Source organism: Anolis sagrei, chromosome 2 (assembly GCF_037176765.1).
Source record: "Anolis sagrei isolate rAnoSag1 chromosome 2, rAnoSag1.mat, whole genome shotgun sequence".
In the NCBI taxonomy this organism is placed as follows: domain Eukaryota; kingdom Metazoa; phylum Chordata; class Lepidosauria; order Squamata; family Dactyloidae; genus Anolis; species Anolis sagrei.
The window spans coordinates 146,979,721-146,992,627 of NC_090022.1; the positions used below are offsets into that span (position 1 = coordinate 146,979,721).

Sequence of the window (12,907 nt, forward strand, 5' to 3'; positions counted from 1 at the left end):
TTAGCTCAATGTTGGGGTCACAAAAATTATTCTGATTCCTGAACACCACCTAGTACAGGGGTTCTCAACCTGTGGGTCTCCAAATGTTTTGGCCTTCAACTCCCAGAAATCCTAATAGCTAGTAAACTTTCTGGGATTTCTGGAAGTTGTAGGCCAAAATACCTGGGGACCCACAGGTTGAGAACCACTGACTTAGTGGCTGTTTTAGACATGTACGCGAATCTGTTATCAACAACGTACTGTCTTTACAGTGGACTCTGCAGAAAACGCTTCAGCAGTACTTTAAAACAAAAAAAGCAAAATCAGCCTCTTTAGCAAGACTTGCAAATGCTAATTTATTATCAGCACATGTTTGATTTTTACACCTATTTTATATACCTACATACTCAGGAGGAAAGGGGTCACAAGTAGAAAAAGTTTAAGAAGCCCTGAGTTCCGGCACCCAAATGGGGGGTTCAGGTGGGGGTTGGAGGTGCTACCTAAGTAAACATATAACCTCCCAGATAATCATCGCAAGTTGAAGCAACTAATCAATTAAGGCTTGTGGATTGTAGCAGGCTGGAGTTGGAAATTTGCATCCAGACCTCTCTCTTGTTGAGAGCTAAGCCCATGAAAACTAGAGAATTTGCACCCTTGTCTGGAGATGACCCAAGAAAACTGGAGATTCCTGAGGTATTTGGCAACCCTACTAGGTAGACAAGGCTTCCTTGGCAAGGAATTCCTGCTTGAGGCAGCCATGATTGAAAAGCCCCCTTACTGAGTCTTTTGCTGAATGTGCTTCAGATGTTAGCAGGACATATGAACAGGTCCTATCTGGCTGAGATATAGGTAGGTCCATGCTGTGGAAAGGATGGTTTTCGGATAAATCTGGCCTCTGATTTTTCAATGTGCAGGATGCTTTATAGAGGGAGGAGCATTCAGTCTATTGATCCAACATCACCACAGCAGTCTGTTTTGTGGCCATATCCCGACAAAACAGTAAATTAGGTCAGAGGACGCCCCCCCCCCCCACACACACACACTGGAGACGGCTGAGGGAGTGGGCATTTGAATAGTAGTTATTTAGAGTTACAATAGATTGTTTCTCTTTTTGGGATTGTTGCTGAAATCTCAAGTTCTCCTGGTGTGCTACAGCTCCAAATTGGTCCAATGAAACACTCATGAAGATTTGTTGGCGTCCTTTGGGGTGTTGACCAGGGGGCCTGCTTAAGTCATTTATCTGGGCTCCAGATAAATGGTGTGTATTTTTCGACAACAGGATGAACCTACTCTGCCTATTGCACCATCCTGCTTTATCCAGCAATGCTGTGGTTTTTTTATGCAGAATTTTTGGGCAGAAAAACCAAACAAAACCCCAACCTTACCAGCGTTTTGGCAGATTATTTATTTATCATGTCAGAAGTGAATTGAGAATTCAGTACAGTATTTTAAAAACCACAAACAGTTAAAAACTTGGCATTATACTAAATATCCTTTGACCAGTAGCTGGCCACTTGGAGTGCCTCTGGTGTTGCCGTGAGAAGGTCCTCCATGATGCATGTGGCAGGGCTCAGGCTATGTTGTAGTCTCCTCGCTTGTATGTTGTGGACTCCACTCTGTAGCCCCATTTCTTGAGGTTGGCTCTGTATCTCGTGGTGCCAGAGCACAGTCTGTTCAGCGCCTTCCAAGTCGCCCAGTCTTCTGTGTGCCCAGGAGGAAGTCTCTCATCGTGTATATTTTGGCAGATAAAGTGCCTGTATTTTTGTGGCTTGGAAAATGCAGAAGTCAAGACACAAGAACTCTACTTCCTTTTTCTGACTCAGTCTTTTGTCACATTGGTTTGCAGTTTTTCATAACTTCCGAGCAATTAATATTTGAGGTCCAGGGCTTTGAAAGTAGAATATAAATACATTTGCTGCCAGTGGCAAGATCTCACTCAAACCCCACTTTCAGAGAGGTGTTTTCATTTTTAAGTATGTTATAGTGGCATTGCTGAGATGGTTGAACAGATGGTGAAGTAATGCCAGGGATGGTAATGTCGAAAGCCGAGAACAAGTATGGAAAGTGGAGGAGAGGGAAGAGGGCGGGTGCTGGACAGGAAAACTGCGGTTCTGTAATCCTAGTACGGAAGCCAAAAAGTTAGCACTAAAATAAAATTCAGCATTTTTAAAAAACATTTTTTTTTTTTTACAAAAACTCCACAGGAAGCTATGCAATCATAGATGTAGGTGTGAAATCTCATTTGTTTCAACTGCTCTTACTTATCGAGGGACTTGATCTAGTTTCTGGTAAATTACTCACTGCTTTTCAATGTGTATATTGGGAAGGTTTGTATTCTTTCTTTTTAAAATGGACACCATAGGTGAACTATCTCAGAGACAGACTGGGATGGTCAGATTTCCTTTTCTCAAGCACAGTGAAGACAGTTTAGAGAATGGACTACCATTTTTGCTTCATTGTGCTTTTTTGGCCTTTGTACTACAACTCCCACCAACCCCAGTTAGCCAGGCCTGTTTTGTAATTATTATTATTTACAAGGAGTGCTGATTTGTTAGCAAAAAGGTAAAGTTAGCAAGTAATACAGGTTGAGTATTCCTTCTTGGAAATACTTAGGACCAGAAGTGTTTGGGATGTTGGATGTTTTTCGGATTTTGGGATATGTGCATATATTGTACATAATGTGATATCTCGGAGATGAGACTCATAGAATAATTGAATCCTAGAGTTGGAAGAGACCTTGTGGGCCATCCAGTCCAACCCCCTGCCAAGAAGCAGGAAAATCGCATTCAAAGCACCCCCAACAGATGGTCATCCAGCCACTGTTTAAAAAGCCTCCAAAGAAGGAGCCTCCACCACACTCTAGGGCAGAGAGTTCCACTGCTGAACAGCTCTCACAGTTAGAAAGTTCTTCCTAACGTTCAATTGGAATCGCCTTTCCTGTAGTTTGAAGCCATTGTTCATGTCCTAGTCTCCCGGGCAACAGAAAACAAGCTTCCTCCTTATGACTTTCCCTCACATATTTATACATGGCCATCATGTCTCCTCTCAGCTTTTTCTTCTGCATGCTCAACATGCCATCTCTTTAAGCCACTCTGCATAGGGCTTGTTTTCCAGACTCTTGATCATTTTAGTCGTCCTCCTCTGGACACATTCCATCTTGTCAACATCTCCCTTCAATTGCAGTGCCCAGAATTGGATGATGCATTCCAGGTGTGGTCAGAAACCAAGGCAAAATAGAGAGGTAGCATGACTTCCCTGGATCTAGACCAGTGGTCCCCAACCTTGTTTTGACCAGGGACCATTTTGACCAGAGACCACTTGATCAGAGACTACTTACATGAGACTGAGCCCAGAATACATCAATACATGCAATAACAACCACGATACAAAGCAAAATACAACTACTAATACAAAGCAATTAAAATAAAACTCATACATAAATAGCATAAACATTGAACAATAGCACAAAACACATCTAAAATATGGGGATAATAGGACTTGCTTGCCTCACTGGGCTGTTGTATGGTAGTAGATGAAAAATATTATTTTTTTAAAAAGCTTCCTGGATAAAATAGTTTTTAGAAACCCTCTGAAAAACATATAGAGAGGAAGCTCAAGGGAGTCTTTTAGTGGCAAAATGAGCTTGTTCACACTACACAAGTATGCTGCTATATTTACCTTTAGCTACCATGGGCACATCCCATGAAATGCTAAATCTGAAGAAGAGCTCTCACTGAACTACCAGTCAGATGATTCCATAAAATCATTGCATAGTAGTTAAAGTAGAATCATTGCACTATCATTGTCCAATGTGAATTTTTTGATTGTGTGAGGAGCGACTTGAGAAACTGCAAGTCGCTCCTGGTGTGAGAGAATTGGCTGTCTGCAAGGACGTTGCCCAGGAGATGCCCGGATGTTTTTACCATCCTTGTGGGAGGCTTCTCTCATGTCCTCGCATGAGGAGCTGGAGTTGATAGAGGGAGCTCATTCGCACTCTTCCTGGGTTCGAACCTGCGACCTGTCGGTCTTCAGTCCTGCCGGCACAGGGGTTTAACCCAGTGCGCCACCGGGGGCTCCTCCAATGTGAATGGGATAAGGGTCTGTGTGCCACAGTAAAAAGGCCTTCTCCTAACAGTTCCTGGTAGCTTCATCAGCAAAGGGACAATGAGAAACTGTCTCAGGTATGATCATATATCAGTATGTATGTATTGTATTTTTTTCCTCAGTAAACAAAAATTTTGTTAATCAGGTGAAAACAACTTTCAGGCCATTGAACACCAATCAGCAGTAGCAGATGGCAAAGTCAGTAGGATTACCACAGAGGCCTCTTTTTTCCCTTCTTCTTCATACAAACCGAGAAGTATGCAAATCAAAGGGCCAAATAAGTTTCTTCACACGGAAATGCTGCTGTTAGCAGGAAGCAGCAGTGAAGTCAGAGTGGCTCCCTCACGCTGCTTGCGCAGACCTCCGGGGGCTCTTTCTGCAAAGTATGCGGCTTCCATGGTTCTTCCTGACCAAACGGAGAGCTTCTGAGTCACCCAAGGATTTGGACTCTGGGATTAACATCCCAGCGCCCTGCTGAGGATTTGGCTGCGATGGCAGAACCTGAACCCACTGGTAGGTGAAGCAACCTTCTGATCCCTTGAAAACAAAGAGCCTGGTGGCATCCTTAAAATGTTGCAAAACCACTGCAAATGGCAACCTCTTGGGCGATGGCAGAAGTTCTCAAGCTCAAACTTTCCAGATGTTGTAGAATCCCTGAGTTTTGGGCTTTGGAGACCTGAAATCCAAAATATTGGGATGACCACTGAGGGTGAGAACCACAGAGATTGACTTTATGGATTGCTCTTTGGAGCTGTTTATCTCTACACTGCGGAATTAATGCAATTTGACACCACTTTAGTTGCCATGGCTCAATGCTATGGAATCGTGGAATTTGTAGTTTGGTGAGGCACCAGCACTCTTTAATAGAGAAGGCTAAAGCTACAATTCCCATGAATAGTTCAAGTGGTGGCCAGACGGCATCAATGCTACAGTGTAGATGCACCTTTGGAATAACTGGATGAGACCAACCGTTTGTTTAAGGATGTGGAAAGACTGTTGTCCCTCAATGTGCCAGAACTGAAGGTGGTACGAAGAAGACATTGTAACTGATGGTGTGTGCACTCAGCTGTCCTCTCTGATGAGCAAGTTATTCCACTTTGGGGAAACTGCAACCTGCTGAACCTGCCTGAACAAAAATAAAAATAAGATTAATGTGTACCATGGGGCAAAGATGCATTTGCTGAGCCACAGATAATCCTGCCTGGCTCCAGCCCAAGTTAGATGTGGAACTTGTTTGGATGTGGTTGTATATTTTCAGTGTACCAGAGTTCATACTGAGTGACTGTACTTAGAAACAAGTGTATTTTGTAATCACTTCAGAAATAATTGTTGTGCCTGAAGAATAACCTCAGTAGCTGGGGAGAGGTATCTAATATTTGGGGTTCAAAACCCATTTTTTTTTTAAAAAAGTGATCACAAAACTGTTCCTCTTGAGCTACTGATATATAGTAAAGCTAAAGGTTTCCCCTGACTCTGGGGGTTGGTGCTCATCTCCATTTCTAAGTCCAAGAGCAGGTGTTGTCCGTAGACACCTCCAAGGTCATGTGGCCAGCATGACTGCATGGAGGGTTGTTACCTTCCCGCAGGTGTACCTATTGATCTACTCACATTTGCTTGTTTTTGAACTGCTCGGTTTTCAGAAGCTCGGGCTAACAGCAGGAGCTCACCCTGCTCCCCAGATTTGAACCACCGACCTTTGGTCAGCAAGTTCAGCAGCTCAGCGGTTTAATCTGCCGCGCCACCAGGGGGCCCTTATTGACATATATATGCACACATATTAGAACCCATCTTAGAACTAGAGAAATCATGGTTTTAGATGAGGGATATAATCCTTATTTGTTTGGTAAAAAGTTCTTATTGTACATCTGATCATTATTAAGGAAACTTTTCTCCTCTAATTTGCTTCTGCCCTTGCACCAGACATTTCAGTGGGAACTGTATTTAGACGATCTGTGGATCGCTCATGCAGGGCAATCGATTCCCTTGTTAGCCATAGTCAGAAACAGGATTAACACGAATGCCCATTTTCTAACCTTTTCTGACTTATTTCCTTGCATCATTGCACAGACCAGCATGAACAGAAAATCATAGTAGTTTTGGAAAGCTGGGAAGAAAATAGAAACCATGTTAGTCAAGCCCCCTAATCTAAGGCAAGATCTTACATGTGCAAAACCACATTCACACTACAAATATTGCTCAGCTCAAGAGAAAGAACATCTCATGAGTCCTAGCCAGGGGGACTGGTAGTTATGATGAAAATACAGTAGTAGTTCATTTACATCAGGAGCAGATGTCAAATTTCCGTGCAATAATCTAGCCTTACTATGAAGATCACTGTGTTCGGCAATAAATATCATGCTGTGTACCTCATAGATTAGGTACCTGAATTTAGAAGCAATTTAGACAACTCAGGAGTTGAGCTAACCCACATGCTACAAAAAAGACTTGTAACCCAATCTATCTCAGTCCTCTGCACTTTGAACTATTATGAGCCCAGGCCTTACAGGGCTTAGAAATTAGCCTTAGACTCAAGATTTTAAAATTTTATATTTATTTTAATTCATCTCTGTTTTAACAAAGGATACATATGATCCTGCGTGTTTTTATATGTAGGGTGGTATTATAACGTTTGAGGCTTGCTTCACTGCCCAGTCTCAGTTCCTCATCTGCAAAATAAGAATACTGCAGATTCATGCCTCTCACAAAGCTGTTGTGGAGCATAGGGAAGGAAAAAATATTAGAAAATTGGAGGAAATGTTAGAAAATATTTGAAAAACAGTTGGGAAATACGTTTTTCAAGTGTTGAGAAATCCTGACAAGAAGAATCCTGGATCTTCAGAGTTCTGTGCAAATTCATCATGTGATATTTTTCCACAGCATTCCAGTGCAGGGAAAAAGTGTTTTCTGTTCAAAAATATTATTTCCTGCACAAAAACCTTTTTTTTTTTTGCACACACAAAGCTGTGGGTAATGACTTTTTTATTCAAAATTAACACGTGGGATAAAAAATAAAGTTTATTATTGTTATTTTTTTTACAAGAAACAGTATTTTCTGCACACGGCAAGGGTTGGACTAGATGGCGCACGTGGTCTCTTCCAACTCTTTTATTCTATGATTCTGTGACATAATATTTCAAAAAATGAAGTTTTCTGTGCAAAAAATACCAGAAGTGAATTTTGTGCAACATTAATTCTGAACTCTGAATCGCTTTTCCTGGATGAGAATTTTTTATTATTATTATTATTATTATTATTATTATTATTATTACTATTACTATTATTACTATTATTATTATTACTATTATTATTATTACTATTATTATCATTATTATTATTATTGTTATTATTGTTATTATCCCACTTCTTCTTTTCCAAAGGAGACTCAATGTAGCTAAAACTAAGAAATCATACAATATTACTAAGACTATTGTTGGTTCCTTCAAGAAGAAACTAAAAGGGGGGGGTGGTGGTGGTTACATTCCTTTTGGAAAGGAATGAAACAAAAATATGAGACAACTAATCTGCCAAATAATTATATGTAGGTTTAAAAAAAATTAAATCCAGAACTGCTTTTTAGGTAGGAAGACGAGAAAAAGTTGGCACTCAATCCTCTTGTACTTCTTAAGAAGAGAGAAGTTCTACTTCCCTTTGCATCCCTCTTACTTCATTTCACAGAAAATGAGAAATACTTCTAGTCCTCAGCATCTTTCCCAGCCTCAGTTTGAACATTTATTTCCGTTTCTGGGCCTAACACATTCAGAATAGATGTTGATGCTGCCAAATGAATGAGCGATATTGTTGCTTCCTGTATCTACAAAATATTTACCACCGTGAGAAGGCTCTTTCTTGAACATAGTAGCATAAAACCCATGTAGGAACTACATTGCATGGAAAGGGGCTAATCATTGCACAACAGAATTGAAAGCATAGTTAGACATTAATTTCTAACAGAAATTGAGTGGGGAGGGTCATGTTTCAAAGCCATTTAAGGGAAGTCACATTTTGGGGGTATATTTTTCTGGTCCAAGTTCATCTTGTGTATTAATTTATTGGAATTTTATTCCTCCTTTCCCCCAAAATAGAAGTCAAAGTGGTTTACAATATGAGTCAAAACAAAATAGCTAACTGATATGGAGTATACAAGTTTAAAAAAAGCACAAAACAACCAATCATCTCCCACCACCATGTGTTTACTTGGTAAGGTATACTTTAAATACCAATCTTTTCAGATCAAACATCTGGGTGGATTTCCTTGTGTTATAAAAATTCTTCCTTCCTTGGCATGAAGACAGGCCTCAGTGCTGTAAGTTGCCTTCATGGCTCTGTGTATTTAATGTTCCTAGAACTGTTCCAGTTTGAAACTGAAAGTTTATCTGCATTGTAGAATTAATGTAGTTTAGCACCACTTTAACTGCCATGGCTCAATGGGATTTGTATATGGAGAGACACCAGTATTTGGCAGAGAAGGATAATGTCTCTTTTTAAATTTAATATGTTTTGTTTACTTTTCACTTTCATGGATTGTTTAGTTACTTGCGTTGATTCTATTTAAATTGTATTGTCGAAGGCTTTCATGGCTGGAATCACTAGATTGTTGTAGATTTTTTCAGGCTGTATGGCCATGTTCTAGAAGCATTCTCTCCTGATGTTTCGCCTGCATCTATGGCAGGCATCCTTGGAGGTTGTGAGGTCCTCAGAGGTTGTGATTATTTCAGTTCAACAAGAATTATTTTTTTCTATTTAAATTGGTTATTGGTTTATTGTTTTATTATCATCATTTTATTTTTTTAATTATTGTTGTGTTATTTGCATTGTTGTAAGTCACTCCGAATCTTCTCAGGGAGATGGGGCAGGGTATCAATACGGTTATTTTTATCTATTATTAACAATCTTATAAAACGACAACTCCAATTATTCTCTAGCATTGAGCCATAGCAATTAAAGTGCTGCCAAAACTGCATTTGTTCTACAGTGTAAGTGCATCCTTATATTGAGTGTACCATTCATATCCTGATAAATCCGCTTTCTTCCCTCTCTTCCCAACAAGCCTCTAGACTTTATTGTTTCAGAAAGTCATACAGTTCTCAGTGTCTATGCCAGAGTTTTTAAGGTTGGCTTTGAGCCCATCTTTAACTCTCTTTTCCTGTCCACCAACATTCCCTTTTCCATTCTTGAGTTCAGAGTAGAGCAACTGCTTTGGGAGATGGTGGTCGGGCATCTGGACAACGTGGCCGGTCCAGCGGTGTTGATGGCGGAGGACCATTGCTTCAATGCTTGTGGTCTTTGCTTCTTCCAGGACGCTGACATTTGTCCGCTTGTCTTCCCAAGAAATTTGCAGGATTTTCCGGAGGCAGCGCTGATGGAATCGTTCTAGCAGTTGCATGTGACATCTGTAGACAGTCCACGTCTTGCAGGCATATAGCAGGGTTGGGAGGGCAATAGCTTTATAGACAAGCACCTTGGTATCCCTAAGGATGTCCTGGTCCTCTAACACTCTCTGCTTCATTCGGAAAAATGCTGCGCTCGCAGAGCTCAGGTGGTGTTGTATTTTGGTGTCTTTGGTAGAGAGGTGGTTGCCAAGGTCGCGGAAATGGTAAACATTTTCTAATATTACACCATTAAGTTGTATCTCTGGCATTGGAAAGGGGTTGGCTGGTGACTGCTGGAACAGCACTTTGGTTTTCTCGATGTTCAATGACAGCTATCCTCCCCACGTGGTCTTACCCCTCTAACCATGAGTGATGGCTTCCAGTCCACATGGACTAAAAGAGTAGCAGTAAAGGTCGCAACACTAAGTTTCTCCCAAGGACAATTGCTAACCATGAGATGGGACCAAGCCAAGTATCTCATTAAGCAACGGATCCTGGGCATAGAGCGCCAATGGAACTAACCTGTTCCCAAGCCTTTAATGTTAGGGAAGCTAATAGATACCTCACTGCCCCCATGGCATACCTAACAGACCTGGAAGTGTCAAAACACCAAAGGGCTTTCACTCTGGCAAGATGCCATGCTCTCCCATTGACTGTATTGGAGGGGAGGTATCAGAAAACCCCCTTCAAGGTGAGACTATGCCCCTGTGAGTCCGGGAACATAGAAACAACTGAGCACGTGTTTCTTCAATGCATATTCCACAGAGACCTTAGTACTAATCTCATTACACCATGGCTTCTAAAATATCCAGGGCACACCGAAAAATATTATTCCACCCTGCTGCTTTCGGACTCTAGCACTACAATAACTTATAGTGTTGCTAAGTTTTGTTCTGCAGCGCTTAAAATTGGATGAATGATGATCGACCCCGCAAGGCAACACCCTGTTGGGAATGTAGTTAGAACAACCTGTTACAGCTGAAATGCTGCTAGACTTGTAATGTGCCCCTCCCATCCCCTTTGGTGCCCCCCACCCCACCCCAGTGCTTTGAACCCTCCTATTAGTCCCCCCCCCCCGGTTCCATACCTGTTACATTAACCTGTGTTTTTAATCTGTTTTTTAATAACTGCTTCACTGGGGAGCTGTGTTTCGCCTTCCCAGGGTGCTTGTGCCCTGCTTTGTGCTGGTCAGTGACCGTAATAAAGTTTTGTGTTGTATTGTATTGCATAGAATGTACAAATCTTAAGGGCTAAAAGACGACTAGCAAACATTGGTTTCATCCATCTCATAACAATCACAACACCAATCCCCAAGCAACAACAGGTATCGATTCTACTTAAAATTTTCCCCACTCTCTTTCTTAAACTGTAGAATATTTATAGCCGTGCTTAGTTTTGCATGGCAAATATTTGAACTTGATCCCAACCAGCTTTGATTCAGTATATTGAACTTAGATCTGCCAAATGAGACATGTCAAAGATTGATGTAAAGAATTATAATACCAATTATTTCCCCGTGTTTGCTAATTAGTAGCATGACTCGACATGACTAAATATTTGTTGTTGTTGTGTGCTTTCAAGCTGCTTACAACTTATGGAAACCCTATGGCAATTCAATCAATAAGGTATTCTTGGCAAGATTTGCTCAGAGAGAACTTACTTTTGCCTTCCTCTGAGGCTGAGAAAGTGTGACTCGGCCAAGATCACCCATTGCGTATCCATGACTGAGCAGACATCCCATCCATGGTCTCCAGAGTTGTTGTCTAGTGCTCTAACCATTATGCTGCCCTGGATCTCGGAATAAATATGACATGGATTAAATATTAGTAGGAAAATATAAAATCCTTCTGATTTATGGATCCCATGTTGATGGTTAGGACCTCCTTCTCCTGCCATATAATGTCACTTATGTAAATCCTATTGGTTTTTGCTTTCAAGCACTTACATTTTGTTTACAGTGATTTTCAGGCTAGCCTACATAGGTATTTGCTGTGTTTAGAATGGGAGGTGCCATGAATTCCTACTGGATTATGGCCGTGATATTACCACTAGGCAAACTTGTCAGTATTTCTGCCTTCTTGTCCATTAGCTATTTGGGGGTGCTTATTATAAAGCCCAGAGTGTTTTCAGTTTTGACATTTTTTATATCAAATTCTGCCAAGAATTAACCTCACCATCTTTATTTAAGTGCATCTACACTGTAGAATTGATACAGTTTGAAACCACTTTGACTGCTTTGGCTCAGTGTTATGCAATCCTGGAATTCGTAACTTGGTGAAACACCAGCACTCTTTGGCAGAGGAGGCTAAAGGCTTGTCAAACTACAGCTCCCATGATTACACAGCATTGAGCCATGGCAGTTAAAGTTGTGTCAAGCTGCATTAATTCTACAGTGTAGATGCCTCAGTAGGTTTTTTTTTTTGCATGATTGTATGACGATTTTAAGGAGCCCCCAGTGGTGCAGCAGGTTAAACCACTGAGCTGCTGAACTTACTGACCGAAAGGTCGGCAGTTTGAATCCGGGGAGCAATGTGAGCTCCCGCTGTTAGGCCCAGCTTCTGCAAAGCTAGCAGTTTGAAAACATGCAAATGTGAGTAGATGAATAGGTACCACTTCGGCAGGAAGGTAACTGCGCTCCATGTAGTCATGTCGGCCACATGATCTTGGAGGTTTCTACTGACAGCGCCAGCTCTTCGGCTTAGAAATGGGGATGAGTACCATTCCCCAGAGTCGGACATGACTAGACTTAATGTCAAGGGGAAAACTTTGCCTTTACTGTGATGATTTTGTGCATTTTAGGTGGCTGATTTACCATTCTGTCATTCTGGTTCATTCCTGATATCTTCTCATTATTATTTGCCTATTTTATGAGAGTGAACTTTTAAAATTATTATTAGCTATATTTTGTTTTAATTCAGGAGTAAGTGATATTAGTTGACTGGACTACATTTCCTGCCATCCCCCATTAATGGCTCTGGTGGCCAATACTGATGGGAGTTGCAGGCCAAAACATCTTAAAGATCCAGAACTTGGAAATGTTCCTATTTTGGACTACAACTTCCCAACTCCCGAGCACGTATGATTTTCACGTTCTGAGAGGGCCACAGGTTGTCCATCCTGGAGTGAAATAGAATACAGTTTGAAGAACACCTGGACTAGGATTTCAGGACACACATTTTATGAAATACTAAACCTCCCCTACTGCTTCACTCAGTCATGCTGTTATGATGCCAGTAGATTATGTTCACCCTTCCCTCTGCTTTCTTCCTCTGACACACAAGCGCTTGCAAAATACTACTGTTTTGAAACTATTTCCTCCTATATTTAGACCAAAAGGCATTTCCCAGATGGCTTCGCCACTCCAATTAGCAAAACAGTTCCCATTCTATTTCATTATTTGGAGATAGACTTCTTGCTAGAGATGTAATTATTCACAACATGGTTCCCAAAGGCAA

At 41.1% G+C, this 12,907-nt stretch overlaps 1 protein-coding gene across 4 annotated transcripts in view; it reads left to right on the plus strand.

Annotated features, from left to right (window-relative positions):
• Positions 1-12,907, plus strand: part of GMIP (GEM interacting protein) — a 94,796-nt gene that overhangs the window by 13,680 nt on the left and 68,209 nt on the right. The window contains exon 1 of one of the 4 annotated variants that reach the window (XM_060763866.2): positions 4,412-4,596. The exons of the other annotated variants lie outside the window; for them this stretch is intronic. Within the exon in view, the coding sequence (XP_060619849.2) occupies positions 4,575-4,596 (22 nt within the window). The 5' untranslated portion in view covers positions 4,412-4,574. Of the gene's footprint in view, positions 1-4,411; positions 4,597-12,907 lie in introns of those variants that run through there. 4 annotated transcript variants of the gene reach the window in all.